Source organism: Ambystoma mexicanum, chromosome 10, assembly GCF_040938575.1.
Source record: "Ambystoma mexicanum isolate Mex_15411 chromosome 10, UKY_AmexF1_1, whole genome shotgun sequence".
NCBI classification, from domain to species: Eukaryota; Metazoa; Chordata; class Amphibia; order Caudata; family Ambystomatidae; genus Ambystoma; species Ambystoma mexicanum.
The window spans coordinates 182,057,348-182,085,116 of NC_090932.1; the positions used below are offsets into that span (position 1 = coordinate 182,057,348).

The 27,769-nt window shown below is 44.3% G+C and overlaps 1 protein-coding gene across 8 annotated transcripts in view; it reads left to right on the top strand.

The window, feature by feature from the left end:
* The window catches only part of ANK1 (ankyrin 1), a 2,823,483-nt gene that overhangs the window by 1,929,179 nt on the left and 866,535 nt on the right, over window positions 1-27,769 (top strand). For all 8 annotated transcript variants that reach the window (XM_069617665.1, XM_069617670.1, XM_069617666.1 and 5 more), the window contains one exon: window positions 24,210-24,329. In XM_069617665.1, coding sequence (XP_069473766.1) covers window positions 24,210-24,329 — 120 coding nt within the window. The remainder of the gene's footprint in view (window positions 1-24,209; window positions 24,330-27,769) is intronic.

Sequence of the window (27,769 nt, forward strand, 5' to 3'; positions counted from 1 at the left end):
TTGACAGACAATACAGTGGCCATGCAGGGAGGTGTACGGTTTCTTCCCCTCTTCAGGGAGGTGATGCAGCTGTGTTTTTGGATTTTAGAGAAACAGATCTCCGTCTCGGCAGTTCATCTGGTGGGGACAGAGAATGGATTGGCGGATGCTCTAAGCAAGCAGAGCACAGTCTCACAGGAGTTGGAATTGTGCCAGAAAGTCCTTGACGGGAGCTTCGCTCAGTGGTGTAGCTCAGCGATGGACCTGTTTGCCACATAGTCCAACAAGAACTGTAGACAGTTTTGTTTGAGGGAATTTCCAGTGAGAGGCACACTTGGGGATGTGTTCCTAGTGGATAGGGGCTCCACTATGCCTTCCCTTCGATCCCAGTCATTATGTGGGTTCTCTGGAGGTTGAGGAGGTTTCAAGTGACCCTAATATTCATCGCCCCAGACTGGGCGAGGAGAACATGTTACTCGGACCCCCTGTAATTGGCTATCTCTGCATCTCCCTGGTTGCCTCGACGGTGGGATCTCCTATCTCAGTCGGAAGGTCGGGTACTACACCCTAACCCAGAGCCCCTCAATCTACATGTGTGGCGGCTGTTGAGAGGATGAGATATGATGACTGGGACATTTCAGAGGAAGTATTTGAGATGCTTCAGGCTGCGCGCAGACCTTCAACAAGATCGCTGTATGCCTGCAGGTGGAGAAGATTTGAGGCATGGTGTAGGGAACACGATATTGACCCTATGTCTTGCCTCACCACTTCAATGATGGAGTTTCTTCTGTCACTGTCCTCATCAGGCCTTCAAGTTGGAACAGTCAAAGGATGCTTGGCGGCTTTGTCTGTTTTCAAGCGGTCTCCGGATCAAGGCTTGTTTATGATTCTGGTTATGGCCCAATTCCCGATGTGCTTTGTACATAGGTTTCTGCCTACCCACTTTGGTTCTGAATTTTCATTCTTGCTCCATTTGTTCACTTACTCTGAAGACCACTTTTTGGTGGCCATTAAATCAGCCAGATGGCTCAGTGAGCTACAGATGGGTCAGTGAGCTGCAGGCCCTATCATACAAGCCGGATGTCCATGAATTAATCAAAATGGAAATGTTCGATGGAGAAAAAAACTAACGTTATTTGAACGAAACCGAAACTTTCGCTTTTTTCTCCCACTGACATTTCTGTCAATTCCCTCACTCCACCCCCTTATTTACCTTTTGGTGGCACACTTTGCTGTGTGCCGCCAACTACCTGTCTTCTTGCAATGCCTGTTCCGTTCACCTACGTTGGATGGGAACTGGCGCCACAGGGTCCTCTTTTTTTATTTAATGTTTTTAACTTTATTATTCAGGGTGTGGGGGACCTCCGCAACCCCGATGCCACTGTAACGAACAATGGTGAGGGGGACACCCCTGCAACCCCTGCTTCCCTTGCTCGCTACAATGGTACCATGTGGTAGATTTGTTGGAAAATTTCGTCTGTATGTAATTTTCATACAACGAAATTCAAACAAATCTACCATTCGGTTTTATTTTTTTATACGGAATCCGTGCAGGCCACCATATCTCTGATTTTTCAGGGAGAAGGTTTCTCTTAAGGTACACCTGGGTTTTTTACCCACATTGTGTCAGAGTTCCATCTGTTCCAGGCTATCGACCTGCTGGTTTTCTACCCACCCCCTTATCCCTCCAAGGAGGTGGAGCAGTCCCATAGGCTAGACCCGAAGAGTGCTCTTAGTTTTTATGTTGCAAGAATGGCTAAATGTAGAAAAACTGACCAAATGTTGGTAGCCTTCTCGTTGGCAAGGGTTTGGCTGTCTCCAACCAATCCATCTCTAAGTGGATTACACTCTGCATTTCAGAAGGCTATCACAATGCAGGAAAGGAATTACCTGCGGGCATCAAAGCCCAATCGACAAAGGGTGTGGCACCCTCTTCGGCTCTACAAAGGGGCATGCCAGTGAGAGACCTCTGCCGAGCAGCGACTTGGTCCTCACTGCATACCTTTACCAAACACTACTACTTGGATGTAGCCCGCGGAGCTGACGCTCGTTTTGGGAGAGAGGTTTTGCATAGTATTCTGGTGTGAGGACTTTCATCCCACTTCCTTTATACATGCTGCTTGTGCAGTCTATCTGATGAGGAGTCTGCGGGAGAAAAGTAATCCATTCAAGGAGGAATTACTTACTGGTATGGATCTTCTCCCGCAGATTCCACATCACCCTCCAATCCAGCCCCGCTATGAAAGTGCCTGCAGTTTGATTAATATTTCTTTAGTGGGAGAAGTAGACAAGTTCCCTTTTCGAAGGGCTGCCGTAGAACTACATGTGTGTTTTGTTTTAAAACTCTTGCAGCTCCGTTCTTCACCTTAAAAAAAAAAGAAAAAAAACCTTCTTAGTTTTTATTTTTTCTATGAGTTGTTACTGTTTCAGCGCACATGCTGAGTTCAGGGGGAAAAAAGGTGGGGAACTGAGGAACGGGGGCATAGTGACGCAGTATATGTACGATGACCTACATCACGCCCAGAGTCGACAACTGCTATATGGTGTCAAGAGTGATCGACAACTGAGCTGAGGTACACTATGCTCCCTGTCAAAATGTTTTCTGAGCAGCTAACGCTGGAAGGGATATCGATCTATTGAGGAATCTGCAGGAGAAGAATCGATAGAAAGAACATTTGGTAAGTAATTTCTCCTTCCCGTGCACATGCATGTAGTCACAGTGCCTTTGTACAGATTGCCATATAGTTGCCCATTCCCCTGACCTCTGGACCCATCTGTGCTAGGAGACACATGCTTTTGCACAGTGAATTCTCATTGGAGAGGGAACTTAAAGACTCACCAGCATCTCCTCTGCTGCTTGCTCCCACTTCAGCACTGACAATGCCCTCTATCCCTTCCTAGATGATGCTGGTCTTTTCCTTTCATGGGGTCAGGTTGAGTGGTTCGACAGTGCTGCATCCTGTGGCGAAGGTCTCATGCCTCTGGTTGGCAATGAGGCTGCGGATGCTAGCATTAAGGTTGTCAACTTGTCCTGGATGCTGGCCCATATGGCTGCCTTCCTTTGGCCTGAGGTCCTCTGCTATCTGGAGCCATACAGCTCATTCATGAGAAACCACCTCATCCGTCAGGACCTGCAGTTACCCCTTGCTGAATTTCTGCTTTCGCAGCCTCATCTCGTCTACCTTGCCTTTCCCCTTTTCCTGTGACAATATTCCACACAACTGTTGGCTTCGGATGGCGTCAGGAAATGGGAGATTCAGGTTGGATTTGATTTTTTTTTTTGGCTGCCACTGCGCTTCCTGTTCTTGTTATGATGCTATTTCCCCCCGGCAGCAATTCTGCTGGTGGAAATAGCGCTGAGTTGGATGGCGGTAACAGTCATTCTGTCGATTCTAGGTAGAATTACCATCTGAAGGTGATTTACAGCAATAATTCCGCCAGAGGGATTTACCGTTACCGTCGATGGTGTGTGTGTGTGCTCCCGTCACATTGTAATGCAGTGGCAATTCTGCCGGACACCACAGTGGTAACAGAATTACTGCGATCATCACCACCCAACTGCTTTATACGAATCCTCATTTCTAGCTATCCAAATGCCTCTTTAATTTCAGACACCCACCTGTCAGCCTCCTCCTTTCTTGATAAGTAACTTCTTCAGTTAACCTGTTTTATCTATGTGGTCCTATACTGTACCCTTTCTCAGCGACTGTAGGTGCCGGCCATCATCTAGACTAAGTGATTTGAATCTTTCTTGAGCTTTAATACATTTCCCATGTGGCATGTTATCCTGGGAGCATGAAATAAAAATTCTGCTTCAAGTATTGAGATACTTACTTCTACCTGGGATAACTCCTAACAGCTGTCCGTTTTTTTATAGTCATTTAAATTGCTGCGCCCATCAAGCCTTCTAGGGAGTGCTTGTACTGTCCAAGATCACAGCATTCATATTCACAACTTAATATGTTGTCCAATTGATCCATCTTGGATTTTAGGGACAACAAGGTAGTAGACATTAGATTTACACTGCCACATGGAATGAGCCCCTAACAGTCACAGGGTCAGCAACATTAGCGAGAGATCTGAGATCCCTCTAGAAAGGTAACGGACAACCCACATCATCTATACATTAGTCCTAGGAAGAAAGTAAAAGTCTGGTGGGACAATGAGTGCTGAGCTTTAGAATAAAATGTATAGCATGCCTCACTGGGATGCGTTGCTCACCGTACGTCCACTAGTCCCAAGACCCTTGACAACCCACTTAGTCTAGTGGGGATTACAGGGTTTCGGTTTGTTGGTCCAGGTCTATACCTTTAGAGGTCTAGCCTATTATTAAAATTCCCTCCAACAATTGGGAGCCCGTCCCCTGTGTCTGTGATTCTGTGACACTGCCACCACTGTCCTTTTGTGTTAAAAGTGCATCATCTTTTCTGATAAGTCCTGGTCTTGCTCCATTCAATGTATTTCACATCTTGTGAGGAATGCCTAAACTGTACTGTGAGGTGGCACTGAGGACTATGTAAAAATTTCATTACAAAGGGCTCACCATTCTCGAAAGGGGTGTTATACTTTATTCAATTTGTGAATGTAGCTTTGTTTGTTTTACAGGACTCATAGACTCTTTACAGTGCGGTACAGTCACTTCTAATGGTTTCCTTCCACCCACGGATTCTTCATCTTTGATATATATCTCCCAGCGCAGCTGCTCTTTAATCACTTGGCCACCACAAGGAAGTGCAGCCCAGTGCGCGTTGGCCCTGCCCGATGCCTCTACATGATGGATGTGACGCCGGGCCTAGTATATATAAAGGCGCTGCACCCTGTGACCTCAGTTCCTTTTTTTCTCACACACTGTACCCACTTCAGGAACACTGCTTTAAAACTGTGTTCGATTTCTCTAATCCTTTGCTTATGTTCTTCGTATTCATCGCAATACCGAATCCGATAAAGTCTGCAGATTTCAAACCCTGCATGGACTGCAGGCATCAATTTGCAATTTTGGACACGCTCTGCATTTGCCTTTACTGTTTTGGGGAAAGCCACGATATATAGGACTGTGCGTCGTGTCAATCGAAGCACAGAAAGTGCTTTGAGAATGAGATGCAAAATGTTTTACCTTCGTCCACAAGGAGAGAGGTGATAAACTGAGCAGTCCCCAGACCGAAAGGACAAGAAGAAGAAAAAACACTGCAAGAGGTCAAGATCCCCTGGCGGTTCTTCTAAGCATCAATCTTCTTTGTCGTTGAAGAAGAGGAGCCACCTTCCAAGGACATCTCGGAGAAAAAAAAGCCTCTGCAGGTACCTTTTCCCACACAATCCTCTACTCCTGAGAAATGGGAGGGGCTCAGGGTGAAAACGCTTGACATGTTCGCCAGGGCCTGGCGGCTTTGGCCTGACGCCAGCAGCCACAGCCTCGGTGCCAGTGGCCCCAGTGCCAAACGGCTTTGGTCAAGCAGACGGATTCCACCACGTTTAGATGAGCCAGCAGATAATCCACAAGTAAACGCGATAACGTCACATCCAAGAATCACACCGTTCTGTCTCCAGAAGTCAATCCTCTGACCTCAGGTCCCTCTTTCGTGATGCTCATGGTGCCGACCGATGTCAGCGACACTGAGTCGCAAGGACATCCGACCGATGTCAGCGACACTGAGTCGCAAGGACATCCCCCTCTCCCCAAGATTGCATACATGTCTCATTTGGAGAACATTTATGAAGAGGTGTCCCAAAGGGCTTAAGCCCCTCCAGCCTAGTGAAGTCAGGGACTTCTCAGAAGAATTTTATGGGGAAGAAGGGGACTTGGTGGACCTTGCGGATGACTTGCATGAGGCAAGTGGCCTGGACACTTTGCCAGCGGTGAACATCCTCCCTTCTGCCACCCCTGGCCTCAGGCCACTTTTCCAGTATTACAAGCTTATTGACACCCTGGACGAGGATCCAAAGGTGGAGCCACTTTTGCCCTTCAATCAGGCCATAGAGGGATCCAGTGCTGGAATTGTGGGCCAAACCGGCTTCAGTCCTCACAGTGGACCATGACCTGGTGAAGAAGCACAGGCTGGCAGCCTCGGACTCAATGTTACTTTCTGCCCATGCTTCACCTGAAAGCTTGGTGGTCCAGACCACTATGGCAAATCTTAAGACCACGTCTTTTGCGTTGTTGTCCCCCTTTAGGGAGAGCAAGAGGCTGGACGCATGTAGAAGGAAGATTGTTAGGTCTTCGAGCTTCGTCTCCTTTGTGTAAGCACCTCATGTGCTCTGGTTAAGTTCTCCTTGTTATGTTATGTTATGTGAATTTGTAGAGCGCAGCGTACACGAAAAGGCATCTTGGTGCTAGGGAGTGGAAGGCGAGATGAGATTAAGAAGAGCTAGAAGAGAAGTCTTCAGTGCATGTCTGAAAGCCAAATGATTGGCGGTGGCACAGAGAGCCCAAGGAAGTAAGTTCCATGCTTTAGCTGCAGCCACCGAAAAGGCGAGGTCCTCCCATTCGAGTGTGTTTAAGACGGGGAACCAGAAGGAGTAGCACGGATTGGGAGCGCAGAGGACGGTTTGGCACATAATGAGTACACTTCTCTTGCAAGTATTCAGCTACCACCTTATAGAAGGCCCGGTGAACAAGACACATAGATTTGAACTGGATCCTTTGTTCAATGGGGAGCCAGTAAAGCTGACGAAAGAGGGGGGCCAAATGTGAGCATGCTGGTGGGCGCAATATTGCGAGAGCAGCAGCGTTCTCCGATTGAGCAGGTAGTGCGGTTGGCCCAAGTACAGGGAGTTCCAGTAATCCACTGTACTAAGGACCAGTGCTCCAACCACTGGGGCATGAAACTGGCCAGGGATGAAAAGAAGGACCTTTCTTAATGTAGGCAATTGAAAATGGCCGGCTTTGCAGATGGCGCCCACTTGTTCAGTCATCATTAAAGAAGAGGAGAACTTAACACCCAGGTTTCTCACCGTAGGAGACGGGAGAGGGAAGGGGCCAAGAGACGTGGGCCAGAAGTCCGGGATCCAATAGTTGAGGGGGGTATTGGTCCCTACCACCAGGACCTCTGTTTTGCTACCATTAAGCTTAAGGGAGTTGATAGGCATCCGCACACCTAAATCTTCAAGGCAATTCCTGAGACGGGCTGCAGATTCAGGCTGAGAGAGGTCCAGACGTACCAAGATTTGCGTGTCATCAGCATGGGAATAAAATAGAAAACCGTGAGATAAAATAGGAAGGAGAAGAGGCCGAATATAGATATTAAAGAGGATGGGCGACAGGGCAGAGCCTTGAGGCACTCCACAGAACAGTGCTACAGATTTAGAACAGTAGGGGGGCAGAAAGACCGATTGAGACCGGTCAGTGAGAAAGTCTGCAAACCAGTTCAGCACCTGGCCCCCTGGGCCCACGTCCGACAGACGGGATATAAGTATAAAATGATCAACCGTGTCGAATGCGGCCGAGAGGTCAAGTAGTAGCAAGGCACCCACCCCGCCCTGATCGACTAACCGGGTGAGGTCATCGAAAACGGAGTTGAGGGCCGATTCAGTGCCTCTCCCTGGACGAAAACCGTATTGAAAAGTATCAAAGTAAACTGCACCTTTGGCCTGTGGTCAGTCATGGTAGAAGTGTCCAAGCCCATCGCTGAAGGGGAGATGCGTGAATGTCATCAAGCCCTGATCAGGGATGTCAAGGAAGCCTCCCAACGGATCCTAACCGTCTGGTCTGGATACGGCAGAATGCATTGCAAGAACGATGGCCACGAACACCGTCTTGTGCAAATTATCTTGTTTTAGGATGTCCTGTTTTGCTACAGACGTCCAAAAGAAACTTCTGGACATGCCCTTTGATGGAATTAACTTTTTCAGCATCAAGGTCGATGAGTCTTTGCAGATTTTTCCGGCCTCAAAGGCAACCACAAAGTCGCTAAGACTGGCAGTCCAGCAACAGCAGCCAGATTGCCCAGCAGGCAGGAGAAGGGGTTCTCTCCCCTTCACTACATATGCCCACCGAGTTAAAGGCCAAGCGCTGTCGGGCAAGCAAGGGAAGCACCGTCCATAAGAAATAGGGGCTGCGGTGAACCTATAGGAGGAACTTCCATCTCCAATGTGCTCTCTGTGGCCCCTGGCATGAAGCCATCAGTCCCAAATACAGGGCAGGATATCTCTGTTTGGTGAGGAATGAAAAAATACCACTTCCGATGCCTGGGCCTTACAGGTCATACAACATGAATATTGCCTCTCTTTTGCCCTTCGCCCTCCAGATTACCCCCCGTGCCACCAACCCTTGCCTCTGGAACCTCAGGTGATGGAGGAGATCCGTCAGCTTCTGGCTAAAGGAGCCATATAACTGATACCCTGCTCAAAACAAGGCAGGAGTTGGTACTCCACCTACTTTCTGGTGCTGAGGAAGAAGGCAGGTCCGAAACCCATCCTGGATCTGCAGTTTCTGAATTTGTACTTGTGAAAGAATAAGTTCAAGATGGTCACTCGAGCACAGATCCTTCAGGCCCTGGACCTGAATGACTGGATAGTCTCCCTGGATCTCCAGGATGCTTACTTCCATGTGGCCATCCACAATTAGCACAGGAAGTATCTGAGATTCAAGGCAGGGAACTATACTACCAGTTCAAGGTCCTACCTTTCGGACTTTAATCGGCACCTAGGGTTTTCACCAAGCTTCGGTCAGTACTGATGGCTCGCCTCAAAAGGGAAGGCATTTATGCTTTCACTATCTAGACAAATGGCTCATTCAATCCCGCTCCCCAGTACTAGCGTCAGCACACTGTACCGGACATGCAGCCCGTTGCACGGCTTGGGCTTCTCCCTGAATTTCAAGAACTCTCAGGTTTTGCTGCCCCAGTCCATCCAATTTATCCAAGAGGTTTTGGACACTCACCTGGGTCACATGGATTCCCGCCAAAGACAGAGTGGCGAACATCTACAAGATGGTCCATGTTTTCCAGCCACAGACAAAGGATCTTGCCTCTACTTTTCTGTCCTATCTGGGTCTTAGGACCTCCTGCATCCTTGTGGTACCAGAGGCCTGACTGCGTGTGAGGTACCTGCAGTGGTTTATAAGCTTACAGCGGTCGCAGTTTCACAGACAAACTTCGGATCTTCTACTGGTCTCTGAGAGAGTGTCCAGAGACCAGCAATGGTAGTCCGTGAAGGACAACCTCCTGAGAGTGTCGTTTTTTCATCAAACTTGGGCACAAGTGACTCTTGTGACTAATGCTTACATGAAGGGATTGAGCGCCCACCACCAGTCCCTTACGGTAAGTGTACTGTGGTGTCAGAGTTCCCAGGAGCACATCAATCTGCTGGAGTTGAGAGCAATCAGTCTGGCCCTGGTCACTTTCCTTCCCTCTGTGAAGGGCAAGATAATGTTGGTCCTGACCGAGAACACTGTAGCCATGCATTACTTCAACAAGCGGCGTGGTGTGGGCTCCTTGCCTCTGTGCAGAGAAGCAATGTGATTGTGGTTCTGGGCTGTGGAGAACAGTGTGTCTCTGGCTGCGGCCACCTGGCCGGCAAGGATAACATGCTGGCAGATACATTGAGCAGATAGTCTTCAATTTGCTCACAAGTGGGAGCTCTGCCAAGAAGTTCTGGAAGAGATTTTCTCCCATTGGGGTACTCCTCCAGTGGACCTCTTCACTTCCAGTGTGAACAGGAAGTGCAAGAGTTTCTGCTGCAGGGAATTCTCTTATCAGGGAGCTCTGGAAGACACCTTGACAGTCGAGTGGGACTTGCTATGTGCGTTCCCACCAATCCCTTGCATACCGCTGGTTCTCAGGAAGCTATGCCTAAATTGGGTCGACAATGATCTTGATCGCTCCGGACTGGGCCCAGAGAACGTGGTACCCATAGTTGTTTGACATGGTTATTTTCCGTCCCTGGTGTCTGCCACTGAGGAAGCACATCCTCTCCCACGTGTGGGGGGAGGGTTCTGTACCCGATCCTCTGCAGCCTGAACCTTCATGGCTGGCTTCTGAAAGACTAAGGTATAAGAAATGGGATCTGTCAGAGGATGTGCTGGATGTGCTCCTCTCTGCAGAAGGCCCACCACCAAGTCTGTCTATGGCTGCAGATGGTGTAAGCTTTTGGCTTTTTGCCGGGAGAGGGATCTGGACCCTTTTACTTGCCCCACATCCTTTGTGTTCAAATTTCTTCTGTCTTTGTCCTGGGTGGGCCTGCAGATTGGTACACTTGAAGGGGTATCTTGCGCCCATTTCTGTCTTTGATGAGGACCCCGTAGCAGTGCTCCTTTTTCACGATACCCATGGTTATGCAATTCCTGAGTGGTCTTTCTAATATATTTCCCCATGCCAGTTAGTTGTCCCAGCATTGAATTTAAATGTAGTGTTAACGGTTTTGTTGAGCGCTCCGTTTGAGCCCCTTCATTCATGTTCATTAAGATTGCTCACCCTTAAGGTGATTTTCCTTGTCACCATCACCTCCGCTAGATGGGTGAGTGAGCTCCAGGCATTGTCAGTTGAGTCTCTCTACTTAGTTTTCTCCAAGGAAAAGGAGGCTTTGAGAGTTAGACCATTCTTCCTTCCGAAGGTGGTCTAGGAGTTTCATCTCTCTCAAAAGATCCATCTGCCTGTCTTCTTTCCTTCGCCTCATCCTTCCAAGGCAGAGGAGCATTTCTATTGGCTGGACCTGATGCAGGCCCTCAATTTCTAAGTCTCTCAGATAAGGGATGCCAGAACACATGAGCAGCTTTTCGTTGGTTACACTAGTATCTGAACTGGCAAGGCTGTTACCAAACAGACCCTGTCTAGATGGATAATTCTCTGCATCTCAGAATGCTATGAATGGCTGGCAAGGAGGTCCCTGAGAGTCTCAGGGCTCAACCAGAGGGTTGGCCGCCACCTCGGCTCTGCACCATGGAGTGCCGTTCTGGATATTTGCCAAGCAGCTATGTGAGCTTCTTTGCACACGATTTCTAAGCATTACTGCTTGGATTCTTTGTCTGGTACAGACTCTCGTTTTAAGCAGAGCTGTCCTTTAGAGTTTTCTGTTTTAGGTGGTATTCTTCCAGCCCTCCCTCCTCCAGGGCATTGTTATGCTTTGTGTGTCTATCAAAGATGAGGAATCCATTGGAGGAAGGAGGCCATTAGAAGAACAAATTACTCTCATCTCAGCAAGCTCGGACTGACCTATAGGGCAATACGCCCATGGCCGAACCAACAACACAAATTCTAGTATTGGCCAGTTTTTTTGGTCAAAGTGGGCCACTTATTTTACCAATATGGGCCAGTTTGATGAGTTAATTCACTCTGTGGCTAGTAGTTTTGACCAGTGTTGCTGCATAAATATTCTTTAAAAGGCACAATTTGCATAACATTTTCTCAACAAACTCCCCCTTTGTTACTATTCAAACAGTGTCACTAAAGGAATGAATAGCCATTTGCAACTGTGGGCCACTTTTTAATTAGTGTTAGTGGTGTTGGTCAGTAATGTTCTTTCTGATGGACGTTCCTCAAATGGATTCCTCATCACCCTCCCTACCTGCACCAAATGGCGGTTAGCTTGCACACCTAGGTTCTGTGGTCCCAGTGTGCTAGGTAAAAAGGGTGGAGCTGAGGTCGCAGGACGCCGCATCTCTATATATAATGGCCCCAACGTAATGTGCTCTCGGAGATAGATATCAAAGATAAGGAATCCGTTGGAGGAACGTCCATCAGAAAGAGCATTACCGAGAGGTAAGTAATTTGTTCTCAAAGTCACATTAGCGAGAAGTGTCAGCACTGCCCCTCTGAAAATATTTTACTCCTGTTGAATGGTGGAAGACTAAGACACCAGAGTTGAGATTCAGATCTGAAATTCGAATTACACAGATAACTATTCAAAAGGAAAATTTACCCACTAAGCTTTAGCACAAAGATTGGAACCTCAGACCTGATCTCTAAAGCAAGTGTATTAAATGTCTCAACCCTATCTAAAACACATGTGCTTCCAGAAGACCCATGACCCTTAGTATTGGTCACATGTAAGGTATAACAGGCATTTGTCTGGCTCTGCTACAGATCTACCATTATCTAAAAAGGCAGGAGATTCCAGACACATGCTTTTGCCACTGCAAGACAGGTAGGTTTAGGGCATTGTCCATTACTTATACATGGGAGAAGATGAGGTGATGAAAAGATGCTGATTTAGGAGCGCAATGGCTTGAAGCACCAGGGAGCAATCCAAGCAAATAACATTACATACCACCAGCCACCCACTCTTTTTTATATTCTGCTCAGGATGGTGAAAAGGGATTTTAGATACCATTCTCATTCAAGCCTTTGGTTCTAAGCTGTGACTCAAAGAAGATGTCAACAATATGCCATTAATGATATATAATGATTATTTTTGGGAACTGTAGTAATACATACAGTACCATACAGTAACCCAGTTAATGTGGCGTTAAAAGTATAGCAATTATTCTATTACTGTCCTATTTAAAGTATAGCAGACCTCCTGAAAAATAGTGGTACTACACAGTTTAATGGGCTATCGTTTTCAATGTATGGGTACTACAACCTGTTTAGAGGGGGCAGGCTTTGTCATATCAACTTGAATACAAACTTGGAACATGAAGCCTAAATATATTTTCCAATACATATCACATTAAGCTAACAACCTCTCCTCCAGGACCCTAACAACAGACATAAAGATTACACATCAATCTCAATCTTCATTAACAGGCTGAGCTTTATTTCCTAACAGGCTAATTGCACTGGAAGGCCCAAAGGGCTGTGACAATGCTAATCACATTTAAGGCTACCTGATGTGAGAATGTCTCAGACCCATCACAACTGGCATCTGTAAATACTGTTTTATATGGAATTTCTGTTAGGCATCAAGACGACTTGAAGCTTGCCGGATGGGGAATACTGTGAACTGAAGCCTCCCACAGCAATGAAACTGTTTTACACTGGTCAACAGTGGGTGTCAAACCTGCGCCAGATGTTAAGAGGAAAATTCAAACACTCTGGTCATTCAATCCTTATGATTTCTGCTGAGATTGTCAGCAAATGCTGCCACTTTGCCAAATAAGGTAAAAGTGCTCTTGCAAGAAATGTATTCACTTTTGCCTTAAAATGTATGGCAGTCATGCTGGAGGATGCTAGTACTTTTTAATTCAAAGAACAGCAACCCTTCTGAGAAGGGCGTGTATACTCCCATTCAATGTATATTAGATGTAGTAAAAGCTATGGTACTGTTGCACCATTAGGGAAATAGAATCCTTACTGAGCAGCACAGGTACTCTCACATTAAAACTGAATGAACAGACCTGGTGAGAAAAGCTGGTACAGGGCTATTGTAGGTGAAGCAGCACCACCGAGACGTTATAGGTTGTTCTTGTTAAACAGTATGTCTGTCCTGATGAGAAATGTGCCTACTGCACAAGTAAAAATTCCCCTACTGAAAATATAAAAATATAGTAGCGCTACTGAAAATACCATTACTGTCCCTTTACCAGTATCGCAGTTTTACAAGTACAGCAGTACTCCTCAAAATTGTTGTCAGCCTTTCTCAGCACCCCAACACATCATACCTACTCAGCAGGTTAAAAGGGAAGTTCTGATTGCATATTTACCCAATGAAGATTACCCAAGCTTACAGTACAGGGAGTCTTGATTCAATTAAAGACACATAGGTGAGCATTATGCTTCACTTCTTTATTAGCTACTCTCTAGAAGCCTTTCAAAACTTCAACTTTCATTTTTTTTTCTTTTCAACCATTAGTAACCAACTGTAGATAAAATAAGAAACAAGCAAAAAAGGACTACAATCCCCCATAGTTCCTCTCCTTCTTGTAGTCGACAGTGCCCCGCTCCCATCCAGTCAGGGTGCACTCCTACTCCATATGTCATTTCCTGTTTAGCTCCCATCCTCTTCTTTTGGATGCCTGAAACTGACACTCCTGCAACGATAATCCAACAACCAACCAGAAACAGTCCATCACCTCTGTACTCTGACTCGGAACAACGCTCCTGGCGATAAACAACAACTCTGGACCTTGCCGGCAAAACCAACGTCCTCGCCTTCGGACTCCTACCACTGTCCCCACTTAGCCGTTCTTCTGGTCTTCTTCTGCAACAATAGAGAATGCATAATTAGGGAGGGGAATACGCTACTCATTCACATATAATTTCCATACAGTTCTATATCTTCTCTACGTATTCGCAGTGAGGGATAATGTTTGCCTCCGTGTCTTTAATAGAATCAAGACTCCCTGTGCTGTAAGCTTGGGTAATCTTCATTCTATGTCAAGACCGCAGGTGAGCATTATGCTTGTTCAAAGCTCTCTACCAGTGCCGCAGCTATGGCTGATATCGGCTTGAAATAGCAACCTCTGAACATTGAGTCACTGGACCAGTCAGCTGCCATCATGATATCGGTCATATTTTCAAAAACTTATTTTCAAAAACGCAATTTTGTCAAAAACATTTTGCTGAAATTTTTTTTTTTGAATGTATTTTTTTAAAATGTATATATTTTTGGGGGTTTCATTAGTAAAAAAAAGTGTTAAAAAAAACAGACATTTTTTTTTCGGCAAAATGTTTTCGAGAAAATGGCATTAAAAAATAAGCCATTCGAAATAGTCACTATAAACCGATATCTTGTAGGGATATGCCTTCTGCAAAGGCTTTGGAGGCCATTGCTCCCCGCACAGAATGTGCACCAAATACTGACACATCAACCCCTGCTAAGGCCATGACCTAGCTCAGGCACCTCGCTATGTTGGCTGGTGCTACTGAATTAGAGGGCTTCTTGCACGCAGTAAGGAGCTCCAACATGCTGTGTGGTCTGACTTCCGCTGTAGCAGCTTCATAGCTCTTAATGCATTGTGCTATGCACAGCTCGCTATTATATGGGAAGTGTGGGTAAGAGATTATCCCAGAATTGATCTTGGAACACTGTGCGATACTGTACACTAACCCTTGCAAATAGAACACCTTCCTGTCTTCCTCTAGCACCCTAATGTCCGATACGCACCTACAAGAAACTAAACATAGCAGGGAAGCTAGCTTGCCAGATAACTGTCGGTCTGATAGCAAATAGTTACATGGCCACTGGTCGAACAGTCTGAGGACCGTATTGAAGACCCACAAATAGGAGTATGTCATGTCCTGGAGGGCCTGTAAGGGGGGTTTACTAACCTTCATTCCCCTGCGCAGTGTCCACTAACTCATGACCCGCTGAAACGGCCGACCGGTACACTCCCACAGTCCTAAAGGCTATCCCCTTTCTGGGGAGCCCTGCCCGGACATTTACCACCGGCACTACAGAGGCAGAAATAGAGGAGGAATACTCCGCAACACAGAAGACACAGCTCGAAACACAAACACTGGAACACACGAACGTTGAGGAAAGAACCCCTGCACGTGGAAAACATGTGTCAAGCTACGCCTCCAATGAGCAAGGCAATCAGCAAGGCAGCTCTCACATGGGTTGTGGCCACCCTCGACCCTGCCACATAAGGGGGTAGGGGAATCGGTCAAGACCATTATAAAAACAGTAACTAAGTTTCAATCTCTACAGCATCATGAAGCCATTCCCTTGAGAAATTGTAGGGCATACATAATTTAGAAAAATAAAGAAACATCCAGACAAATTGGGAAGACATAGGTGGGGGGGGATTAAATAAGGGGACAGAAGTGTGGGCGGTAATTATTCAGCATGGGTCCTGCAGTAGGATATACAAACACCGATTTGTGACATGGAGCATAGAACATTAGGATATTAAACATAGCAATCAGTGAACATTGAACATACACTTTTATAATCCTCCAAATGATCTTTGTTGGGAAAAATAACGTTTTCATCATCTGCTAGATTAGAAAATCCATTGTGATCGGTCACTGGCTTTATATTAGATTCCCACTTTCATATTATTACTTTCTTTGCACTGCATAGTATCTTGTATATCCAGTATTTTGAAGAAGCTATGAGAGTGTCAATGTTTAAGCGAGCTTTAGCACACTCTTGCGTGTGATCCTAGGGAAGCCAGTCCTGTCAAAAGAGGTTCAGCCTCAATCAGTGGCAGAACTAATGACCCAAGGAGCTGCATCCTCTACCACAGCCCCAGAATTGGTTGGAAGGGACCAATATGGTCTCAGAATCACTCTTTTGCATGTATTATCCAAAGCTCATGTCTACTCCACTTGTTTTAATAGCTCTACAATTTTTTTCCTAGTTATTGGCACAACTCTAGACAACTAGATATTGACTATACCATCATCTGGAGGAAATCCATCATATTCCCAATTTATAAAAAGGGCAACCGGGCAGAGCTGGTAAACTATCACCCTATAGCGCTGCTTGATGCCCATGTTAAGATCTTTGGCACTCATATTCTCAAAGCACTATGACATTGGGCCAAAACTTCCAACCACGTGGACTTGTGGCAAGCGGGATTTGTTTGTGGGATCGGGACTGCTCTCAATATATTCATCTTAAATTTACTCAAGAGCAGAACTGAACTAACCAAGGATTATAAGATCTACATTGCGTTCATCGATTTTATGCAAGCATTCGACAGTGTATCTCGACCGCGACTGTGGGCAAAACTATCACAATGGAAATGCCCTTCTTCCATACTAGCTCCCATCCAAGCATTCCATCAAAACACCACTCTTCAAGTACGGATCAATAAAACAGGCCTGCTGACGAAATACATACCAACAAATAGAGGATTGAAGCAGGGATGCCCTTTGGCATTAGAATTATTTAACCTTTTCACCTCAGATACTGGCAATGCTTTTCAGGACATCAGGCACTTTCCTCCATCAATAGCAAATATGCAAGTGAGCAGGTTTATGTATTCCGATGATGTGGTCCTTATAGACCAGACTCCAGTAGGCCTTCAGATACAATTGAATGCTCTCCATAACTACCTGAAGACAAATGGCCTCACCATTAATCCTCAAAAATCGGGCATTTTGCCTCTAGGTCTGCGGAAACATCAAATAAAAGCTAAAAGCTTAAGCTGGTCGGTGGTACAATCATTTATTTACCTAGGAGTCTGCCTGAATTCAAGCAAAGTAGATGCACCAAGACTACAGGCTCTGATCAAGAAAACAACAAATCTTGGAAACCTAGCCAGAATCATGATGAAAAAATATTGTAATTTCAGTCTCATTCCACTAATTAAATTCTATAAAGCCAAAGTAGTCCCCATTGTGACATATGGAGAAGAGACCTCATCCAACTTTAATGTAAAAAACTAGTCATTACTGGAAGGTTGCTTCCGGAAAACAACATTGAGACTACCAAAGGGAACCCCCATCCAATCAATAAGGATGGAATTCGGTCTGACGTCATTGGCAGCAATTGCTTGCCTTTTACAAAAAATGCAGAGATGACCAACCAAAAGGAGGCTTTGTATGTTTGAAAGAGGCTCTATCCAAACAGTCACAGCTAACATTGACCAAATGGGAAGATAAGTGTCTGACCATTTTATATCACCTACATGAAACCAGTGACACTTTAATGAACAATCCAGATAAAATCAAAAGGAAACTTTATTTCCTGGACTGGTTCAACACTGAAGATGAAAGACGCAAATTCAAGGCATATGGCAAACCATGTGAACTTAGTCAAAGACCATATTCCACCCTTAGTTATCTGAAAATATTCCCACATTGGTTCTATCGAGACCAGTTTTTACGATTTAGACTGAACCTGATCCAAACTAAAGAAACCACTTAGTGCAAAACTTTAAAAGCAGGCCCACAGACATGTTGTCTATGCAATGAAGAAAATAATGGATTGTCCAGTCTTTGAGAGCCAGAGATCAGTCATAATGTATGATGTAATCAAGAAATTTGGCCATAGACCAAAGGACTTGTGGTGGAAAATGCTACTGTCCAATGAGAAGACACCTATAACTCTGGCTCTTGTCAAACTGTTAATCATCATCAAGGATCAGCTTTTGTGACAAATTAGTTGAAACTATTTTATTTATGACGTAGTCATTCTTAGTCTTGTCTTAATTGTTCGAAGTGAAAACATGTGATTAAAGGTTGTCAAATGTACAACCATATTATCACGTTAAATAAATAAAAAAATAAAAATATTGACTATACTTCTCTCTGTTCTTGTCTTGTTCCCCTTATACTGATCCCCCAGATGAGATAATTTTATATCGTATAGCCATTCATGGCAAAGTGTATTGAAGGAACTTGTGCTACAAAGAAGAATTTCTTTTGAATCTTTATGACAGTCTTGATATTTAGTCTCTCCTGTACAGTGCATACCAGTTGATATCAAGGCAGCTCATAATTATGAATCTTGTATTTCTATATTAGAAAACCAAAATCCTTCATTTAACCACTTGCCCGCTCACATTGAATTAGAAAACTGCCTGTATTCAATTAGAGCCTCTTATTATATATGTTTGTATTGACTAATCGCCAGGTTTCCCTAGAGTGCGATATCTTCATAGAGGAAAGGACTACAAGCTATTTGCGACATATACTTGTTCCAATTCTTAATACAAAATGAGACAGAGCGTGGAGCCAACATATCACGTTTGCTTTCCCTTTGGGGAAGAACCGCCAAAAGGAAGTGTTTCATAAAAGTTACTCTACATGAACCTACTCTGTATTCTTTTATAGTAATGCCTTGCATGTCCTGTGAATCATTGTGGTACAGTTTAAAAATGAAAGTCACTTCCCTAAATAAAAATGTCCAGCCCATTTTTGCTTTCCTACCTTCTGTCCATAGGAAAGAGCCCTTAGTCTTTTAGTCTAATCTTCAGAGCAGATGTCAGAAGGGGCAATGCCAATGCATTTAAGATTGAAAGGATCTTGGGAAGGATAGACATTTGTTTGTACTGATATGCCTTTCAGTTTTATGGTAGGATTGTGCTACCTCTTAAAGTGATCTCTTACCCTACTCCAGAACCCGCTTAATATTGACAGACATAGATTGCGATGGTACACATACTCATAAGTATTGTATTCCTCCTTTCACCCTTCTTAGATTATTTCCCCCTAAAATGTGTTCAGATCTTCCCCAATTAATTTTGTGTTCTGAAAAATCACAATATCTGTGAGGCATGGTAAAAATGTCAGGCAAGCTTGGATCCATGGCTATGTTAGAGAAGGAAGGGCATAATGGATAACCTTGTTGAGGGTCCGGTATCAAATGGTCAGAGATAATACCTTTCATGTATGCTGCTGCTCTCGCATCACTAGGTGAGTGTCTTAATAAGCAAACTAAATCTGGGACAAAACCTGAACTTCTACACAGTGAATTCTAGAAAGCTGCATTTGCCACCATCAAATGCTTTCTCACCAACAATAGACAGAAAAACCTAAACCATCTCCAACGCCTCACTAAGAAACAGCAAGTAGGCATGTCTTAAATTATTCTCATAATAGCCTTTGCAAAACCAGTCTTAGCTGTGCGGATGAGTTTGATTATTGCTTTCTCTAATCAGAAGGTGAACATCTTTGCCATTATTTTGAGGTTTATGTTTAGCAAAGCAATTTGCCTGTAACATCCACAGGCCAAACAATCCCTAACTTGCTAAGGAACCAACAAAATAAGGGCTGATTTCATAGTGGTAGGAATCATCTGACGATTCAGGACTGTGGAAAACTTCACAAAAACAGGACGACGGGACCTCTGAAATTTGGTGCAACAAATCTGAAGTTAAACCATCTAGACTAGGGAAAGTCCTATTTTACATGACTATCTTGATTTCATTGATAGTTTTTCTCTGAGTCTGTTTAATGGCGACAGGCATCGATGTAAGATTTTTTACTCACAATCACAGTGGACCACAAATGGATTCTGGCGGATCCAATACTGCTTCAAGCATAATGTGAATGACCCTCACACGTCAACTTTCCCTTGCTATGCAAAATATTATATTTGGTAAATGGGAGAATATTGATCAGTCTGAACCATCAGGATCAGCGTGCAGTGTCCCTTGAATAGGACCCCTCGGCATACAGAGGATGTCATTGTGCTGTCTGCAGTGTTGCCATGATGCCAGGCGCATGTACCCAAGGCCTGCCATGCTGATGTGCCTCCATGGGCCAGGGTTTAGGGAATATATAAACACACTCGAACTAGTGGACAAATCAGGATGATGGACTGCCTAGATCATTTTTATATTTCACTTGGTTTCAATTTCCAAGTCTTTATTAGTTTATTTGTACACAATCTAAAAGTAAAATTAAACAGTTCCTATGACGTTGTGACCCATTCACTTTTCATTCATTCACATACATACTCATCTCATCACTCTCTTATTCGACAATTCATTTTTTCGAAAAATGGTCTACATATAAAAAACAACAGTTCAACATCTGTTATATCTCCATCTCATTACAGTTCATTAGGAAAAAACTCCCCACACTCTTGGGGTATAACAAAGATCTGTGTTCTCCTGTTCCCACAGATTCACGTCGACACGTGTTTCAGTTGCTCTCTGCGAGCATCCCCATTAGTGCTCTCTCTGTACGGCAACCTTCTTCAGGACAGAACATCCCATTTTTCAAACACATCTATTGGCATGAGCCACAGCATATCCTATCCAGTAGAATCAGGAGGGGCAGAATGTGATATTGGCTTTCAGAGCGTCTCAATTGCAGTCTTAAGGAGAATTGTCCTCTGATTCAAAAGTGGGAACAGCCACATACTGTGATGTTTGTTCGTTTTTGAACGATTGATTGGCCGGGAGAAATAACTTCTAAGTCCAAGGCTTTCCTTCTTTCCACACTGTGTGTAAGGTTCATCTAGTGGTTCGATTCCCTCACGTACATGCGTCTCTCATTCCGGGCGTCTGTATTATTTTCTACTTTTCGCGTTCGTTGCAGCGTTCGGTTTAGGGATACCTCCAAGAGACTGCTGAATGCATGCTGCTATTGTTTACTATGCCTTGAGGGTTCCAATTGAGCTGCATTTACCCAAATGTGTGACACTCGTCAACACCCAGTTTAGAATGTTAATGGCAGAAAGACAGATGAAGAATAAGAGCAATTTGAAAAATGGGCAATTTACAAGTGTTTATAAGATGCGCATGTGTCCCTTTTTGGCTGGGTGTTACATTGTGGTGACTTTTAGCTGTGTGTATTTTTGTCTTTTGTGTATTGTAGCTGCAAGAAGGCAACATAGGCAACGTTTTTAACACTTGTCTGTGTTGTGGGGCCATTAGATGTTATATCTTATGCTGTTGTCATTTATATCTTTGTGGTTTTGGGAGGAGTGGCTTTTTAGTGTTGTAAAATATGACTTAGCTGTTACAAGCTGTGTGTGTTTACTGTTTTTAGTTGGGTTGTAGTGCTGTTAGATAATGTGTCTGTGGTTTTGAGCTATATTGTAATGTTTGTCCATGCTTTGTCTTTGTGCAAGTTTGAATTTTGATGTAGTGCTGTTACATATCTTCTTTGTGCTTGATTTGATTTGCAAGGCTGTTAGATATAGCTTGTCATGCTTTATAGTACATGCAGATGCTTTTCTTGTAGCTGTGCTCCTACAATGTTGCAAGCTCTGTCTTTGTGATAATCCTTTACAATGTTGTGAGTTATGGTGCAGCAGATGCATGATCTCTGGCTTAATGTTTCTGTTAGCTTTGTTGCTGGGCTTTTAAAAACTGTATTGCGTTGCTGTTGTAAGCTTTGTTTTCACTACTGCAACTGGTTATTTGTGATTTTTCAAGCTGTATATGTGCTGCTGTCTGTGCAGTGTCCTCCCTTTTTGCTGTTATGAGTCATGCATTTGTGCTGCTGATTCTTGATTTTAGTGCTGTCATCAGCTGTCTGTGCTGTATGCTTTTGTGAGTTGTCTGTACTATTTGCTGTTACAACGTGTTCTTGTTCTTTTATAAGTCATGCCTCCTTTGTGTTGTAAGTTGTATATTTGTGCTGCTGTAAAATGAAATTGTAGGATATGTTTGTCCTATGCTTTGGGCTAAATCAGTGATTGTATACAGTTTCTTCTATGTATCATACTGATTTTGTGCTGATCCGTACTGTATCTTTTTGCTTTACAAGCTGTGCCCTTGTGGTGTTGCACGCTTAGTATTCTTGTTGTATTGTCCTTTGTCTTTTTAAGTGTTAGATACTGCTTCCTTATGCTTAAATGCTGTGTCTTTGGGTTTTGTGAGTGATGACCTTTTACTATTTCATACTGTCTTTCTATCTTATGATTTTCTGATATTGTATGGTGTTTCTTCTGTGAGGATTTCTTCTCCCCTTGTGCTGTTGCATGGTGTGTCTTTCTTTAGTGGTTGTTATGCCATACAATGGGATTTTGCTTGATTTTCGTTAGTGCAGTTCGAAGCTGTTTCATTCAACTGTTGCATGATTTATCTGTTTACTGTTCAATGGCTGTTTGATGGTTTTGCAGGATTTATCAATTTGCATCCTGCCTCTTTGCCTTGCTGCATGATTGCTTGCTTGTCTTTTGCACACATGCTGTGTCTTTGCCTCGCTGCAGGATGTCTCTTTGGGATGTTGACTAGTGGCCCTTTTTTTGCTACTGTGTGCTGTTGATTTACCCTACAGAATGCCTTATTTGGTGTGCTGTTCAATGTTATGTCGCAATGTTGTTGCATGACATATCTCTGTATTTTACAGGTTGTGTCATTTCTCTGTTGCATTTCTTTCTTTGCACTGCTGCATACTACACATTTTAGCTGCTGCTTGATGTGCCTTTGCACAGCTGAATGTTGTTTTTCTACTGTAGCAGGCTTCATGTTTGTGATGACTGCTCTGTGCTATGTCTTGGGGCAGTTGCATGTGTTTTTGGGCTTTTACTTTCTTTATCTTCACTATTTGCGTTATTACTTGTAGTGTCTTTATGCTAAGGGGAGCTTCTTTGGATTGTTGCATAATTTATCTATTTGCTGTTGCATGCAGCCTTTTTTAAATGTTGTATGCTGTGTCCGTAACATTGCAAGTGGTGCCTTTATTTTATTGTTAGCCGTTTCTTTGTGGTGCTATGTGATGTGCATTTATGATCATCTGAGGTGTGTTTTCGGGGATTTTGGAGGTCTATCCCTTTGTACTGTTAGGAGCTGTGTCTTTCTGCATTTTTCAGCTGTGTCTTTGCAAACTTTCATGCTGTGTATTTTCACTGTTAACAATTTATTGAAGACATAAAGCATTTCCGCTGTTGAGAGCTGTGTGCTTGTTAACTTGTGAACTCTTTCTTTTTGATGCTCTTTGTTGAAACAATGTGCTGCTGTCTACTGCAATTCTGCAGTTTCAGTTCTCTTTCCAAGGTGTTGGGGGCTGTGCATTGGCTGTGTTGTGAACTGGGTGTATGTCTGTGTTGCTGCAAGTTTCTCTGTGCTTTTCCAATGTATGTCTATATTCTGTTGTGAGCGGCTTTCTTGTTTTCTTTGTTGCTTTAGTCCTGCACTGGCTAATGATTATCTTTCTGCTCTGGCTTTCTGCATTTTTGTTCTTGCTGGGTCTTCTTTGTTGTGATATTGCATCTTTGTTGTGCATTGTTCTCAACTTTTGAAAGGCTGTCTTTCTAAGGTTCTGTAGGCTATGTTTTGTGCTAAAGTAAACTTTGTATTATCTGTAATAAATGCCTTAGTGTATCCAGTGGTGGAAGGCTGCCCCTTCTATGCTACCACCTTTTTCTGCTAGTTCTTGTCTTTGTTTTTCTATGGTTGTATGTTTGGTCCCTGTGCTTTTGTATGCTACAAGATATTACATGCTGTATGTGCTGTGCATTGTCATCTTTTTGTAGCATTATGTTTTGTGCAGTTCCATAGTATGTGTTTGCTGCTGTGAGTTGCCTTTGTGCTATTGCAAGTGTTTTTTGTTCTGCTGCCAGTTGGTTTCATGCTTCTGCAAGTGCAAGTCTCATTGCACTGTAAACAATTTTCTCAGTGCCTTTGGAAGCTATGTTTGTGTTGTTCGGAATTATGTTTGTTCTGAAACAATGTAGGTGGATCTTTGAATTGTCTTTGTTCTTTCGTGATGTGTCATTGTGCTGTTTCAAGTTGTTGTGTGCTGGTTCTTAGCTTCGACATGCACTTTTCAACTTGGCTTAGTCTGAATCACTATGTTGTTTTCTGATGTGTTTTCGTACGAGATGTGAACACTGTGCTGTTTGCCCTGCATCACTGTGTCTGGTGTTCACCGGCTTTGTGCATGGTGCAGTATTTTGTGCAGTACTCTGTGTGTCTCTGACTTGTGTCTTTTGGTGCGCCTGGTGTCTTATGCGTTAACTAAATATTCTCCCCCTGTCTCTTATGTGGGGGTGTGCATCTCTAGGTGAGAGACAGTGGCCGTGAAGCATGCGGGTCTCTCTCCTTTCTACGCAAGGCAATGAAGTACGAGGACTGCCAGCACATCCTTTGTCACTTGAATATCAGCATGCCAACAAGCACTAAGGTAAGTGCACCAGGAGTGTTACTATACCGTTTTCTAGAGTAACAATGCCAAAATATTGCCATTTTCTAAGTTAACTGCATGGAAGTCATCATGGACCAAGGTAAATGGGCCCATCTACCACCACATTCCAGGCTGTCAAGCAAAGCTCCCAAGACCACCTGGACTGTTAAAGCTTGTGGTGTCCAGTACAGTATACATTTATGTAATTAACTAGATTCCAAGCAGAATATTGTGCCACACAAAACTAGAAAAATATCAGTTAATAGGAAGCAGCGTAAGAACAGCAGAGCTCTTTATTTGTAGTGAAATCAGGGGCGACGATTGCAAGGTGGAGTTTCAGTCAGTTAGTCGAAGCGAGGAAAGCTAATTATCTCCCATAACAGCTCTACTGGAAATTCCAGGACAATAGAGGTGCAAGTTATCTGTCCCTTCGTGTAGTTTATGTGAAAATTACGGTCACATGCAGGGTATCTCAACCCCTATATTGATCGGAAAAGTCAGTATTGTCACTCAAGATGAATCCCTAATTCTGATGGATGCATTCCCGCCACAGATTCCTCCTCTATGAAATGCCCCTCAGACACAGCCTATGCTGAAATGATTATCTAGGTGGTGCTTTAGAACTCTGGGACCGTTCCATCACTGTTCCCAGGTGCCCCTTTGCTCCAGGAGTGATGTCATCTGTATGCATACATGAAGCTGCTGGTGCCATCTTCATTAGTTCCTGTTTTCCACTTCGACATGCAAGAACCTTTTTTGATTGCTGTCTAATCTGTTTTGTTTGCCAGAAAAAAACATCCCTAAAGACGGGTTTCAAACCGTTGGATAATTGTGGGCACATGATCTCCTTATCAGAACCATACTTCAAAACACTTACCATCACCCATAGTTGCATATCCAAAGTGGCCCCACCATACCTGCCTCAAAAAATTGTTCCCAATCAACGAGGTAGGCCAACCAGGACTCCCTACACCCACAGGCGGATCCAACCCAAATTCAAATGAGCCAGAGCAGGAGGGGCAAGCTTCTCCGTCCTTGCTGCAAAACAGTGGAACGCCCTCCCTCAACCCCTAAGGGCCAAAAACTCTTACTGGGCCTTTCGAAAAGCCCTAAAACCCTGGCTGTTCACCTGAACCAATTGACGATAGCCATCACCGCCCACATCAGCAGTCCTCCTAGCACCGCAACTGTACTGTCTCTGTAACTTGTAACTTAGGGATAAACACTGCCTATCTGTATCATCATGTTTAAACACCTACTTTGTACCTACCGATAACTATGTACCACTGTTTAATCTTGTACTAAGAACTTCCCCAGCTAATGGGTCTCATGTAACTGGATTGTCGCGCCCTGATGCCTGAGGGCTTGTGTGTGCTGTATAAATGCAAAAAATAAATAAATAAATACTTAAAGAGTGTGCTGTCTTGGCCAAGACCATGGTACGTAGAGGTATGGCTCCTGCTGCTTCTTGTATCCCATGGCCATTCATGAACATTTCAGAAACGCTGCTGCTTGAGAGATTCTTAGGCCTAAGGAGGAAAAGAAAAAGAAGAGGAAGAGGGACCACCAATCACAGAATTACATTTCCTGTTTCAGAAGGTAATTTTCGTCTTCCTGGAAGTGCCGCTGCAGTTCTCAGTGCAAGTCAGAATTAGAGGAATTTGCTGCATGGAGGTCGTCAGGCAAACCAAGACATTCCATTCGCACTTCTTCTTCCAATCCAGAAGAGTGGGAGAATTTAGAATTGGCACGATTAAGGCTCTCAAACAAATTCTACTGTAGCAAATGTCAGACCTCTAAAAGATCTTCCTGCTGTAAGGAAGGCATGGTATCAAACAGTGAAGACAGACACAAGTGTTCACAGTTCAAGGGTGTTTATTGAATTTCAATGGGTTGGTAGAACGCCTATCTAAACCTAAATCTAAATATAGGAGCAAGCTACGACCATCACATAACAACAACTCAGTCCTAGAGGAGTCTGTCAAAATAAAAGGGCCTATACTAATACACCTATTGCCAATCCTTACTTCTAAATACAAAATGGTGTGGGATAACAATTCATGCAAAAGAAAAGTGTTCAAGAAATGATATGTCAGGATAGTTGAGCAGTTGGCTTCCATTCCCTGTCTTTTCAGCATAGGGCAAGGCTGCACGCGTGCGCTTCGCATACCCTCTGGCTTCTTGGTCATGAGGTAACAGTTCAACACATAGGCATCAGGGCCTTCCGCCAAAGTATCTCTCTCAATGACACTCTCTTTGTGCAGAGGGCTTGATGTAACAAACAAAACACAAAAGTGTCTTTCCTTTGTCAGGGTTTTCACTTTCACAAATTCAAGACTGGTCTCCCTCCTTTGGGCTCGGACCACCGGTCCCCCTCGACTGGGCTCAGACCCCTTTTCTACAATGTTCACAATTTGGTCTTCCTTGTTCGGGCTCAGACAATGGATCCCCCTCGTCCGGGCTCAGATCTCTTTTGATACCAGAATCAAAGACTTTTGAATGTGCAATGGGTTTTGCTTAAACCGTCGCAGGACCACATAGATTCACTTCACACAATTTACACTTCACATCAATCTTCTACTCTTTTGTCAGGATACCGTACAGAGACCTTCGACTGAGCACATTCACAGTGCCCGACCACTTTGTCAATGGTATTGTATCTTTCCTTCTAATGTTCAAATATTCACCAGCAATTTAGCTTCAGTCGCGTCTTTCATCACACGCATTTAACAATGTTTGTTCCAGCATTCTCTTTACAATATTGATATTTGCAACCTTGACTTCAACAGAGACCGGTCTGGCATCGGTCTCCCCCAACTCACTGGCTGTGTTGTTCTCTGTCACTTCTTTATTGTTGGAGCCAAGGATGATATCACAGGGTCTGTTGCTCCTCCCTGCCTTGGTCAGTCACGCCGGAGGGCCCTCGGTATCTCCGACACACAATGCAGGAATCTTCAGCCTAGTTTCCTGGCCTTACATTTTCTGCCTTGAAGGTTTCTTGAAAGTAAGAACTTCCTGCCAAAAAGGTCAAGGGTGTTGCCCCTCTCACGAATCCCTCGTGCCTTGCCGTCTTTCTCTCCTCGTTCAACTGCCAACTCAAAACTGCTGTACCTTTGTGTGTTTTACCTCGCTCAGTATATGCACTCGTGCTCCGCCTTTAATCCGTGTGGGGAGGAGTAATGGAAGTCAGGTGTGAGTGATGGTCGATAATTGCCTGACCTCGCCTGACCATAGTATTGGGACATGTCAGGTACACGGCTCGTTGTGAGTCTGTTTGCCCCCGGTGCGGGCTGTCCATGTAAAAGTGTTCATGCAGGAAAGTTGGGGGGGGGTTGAGTTTCTAAATATCCCATCGGGTAGGATGGGGTAAAGGTGTTAAGGGGAAGAGAGGGACACTGCGTCTCACCATCCGGTGTCCCACTCCCCGAGGACCCTTCACC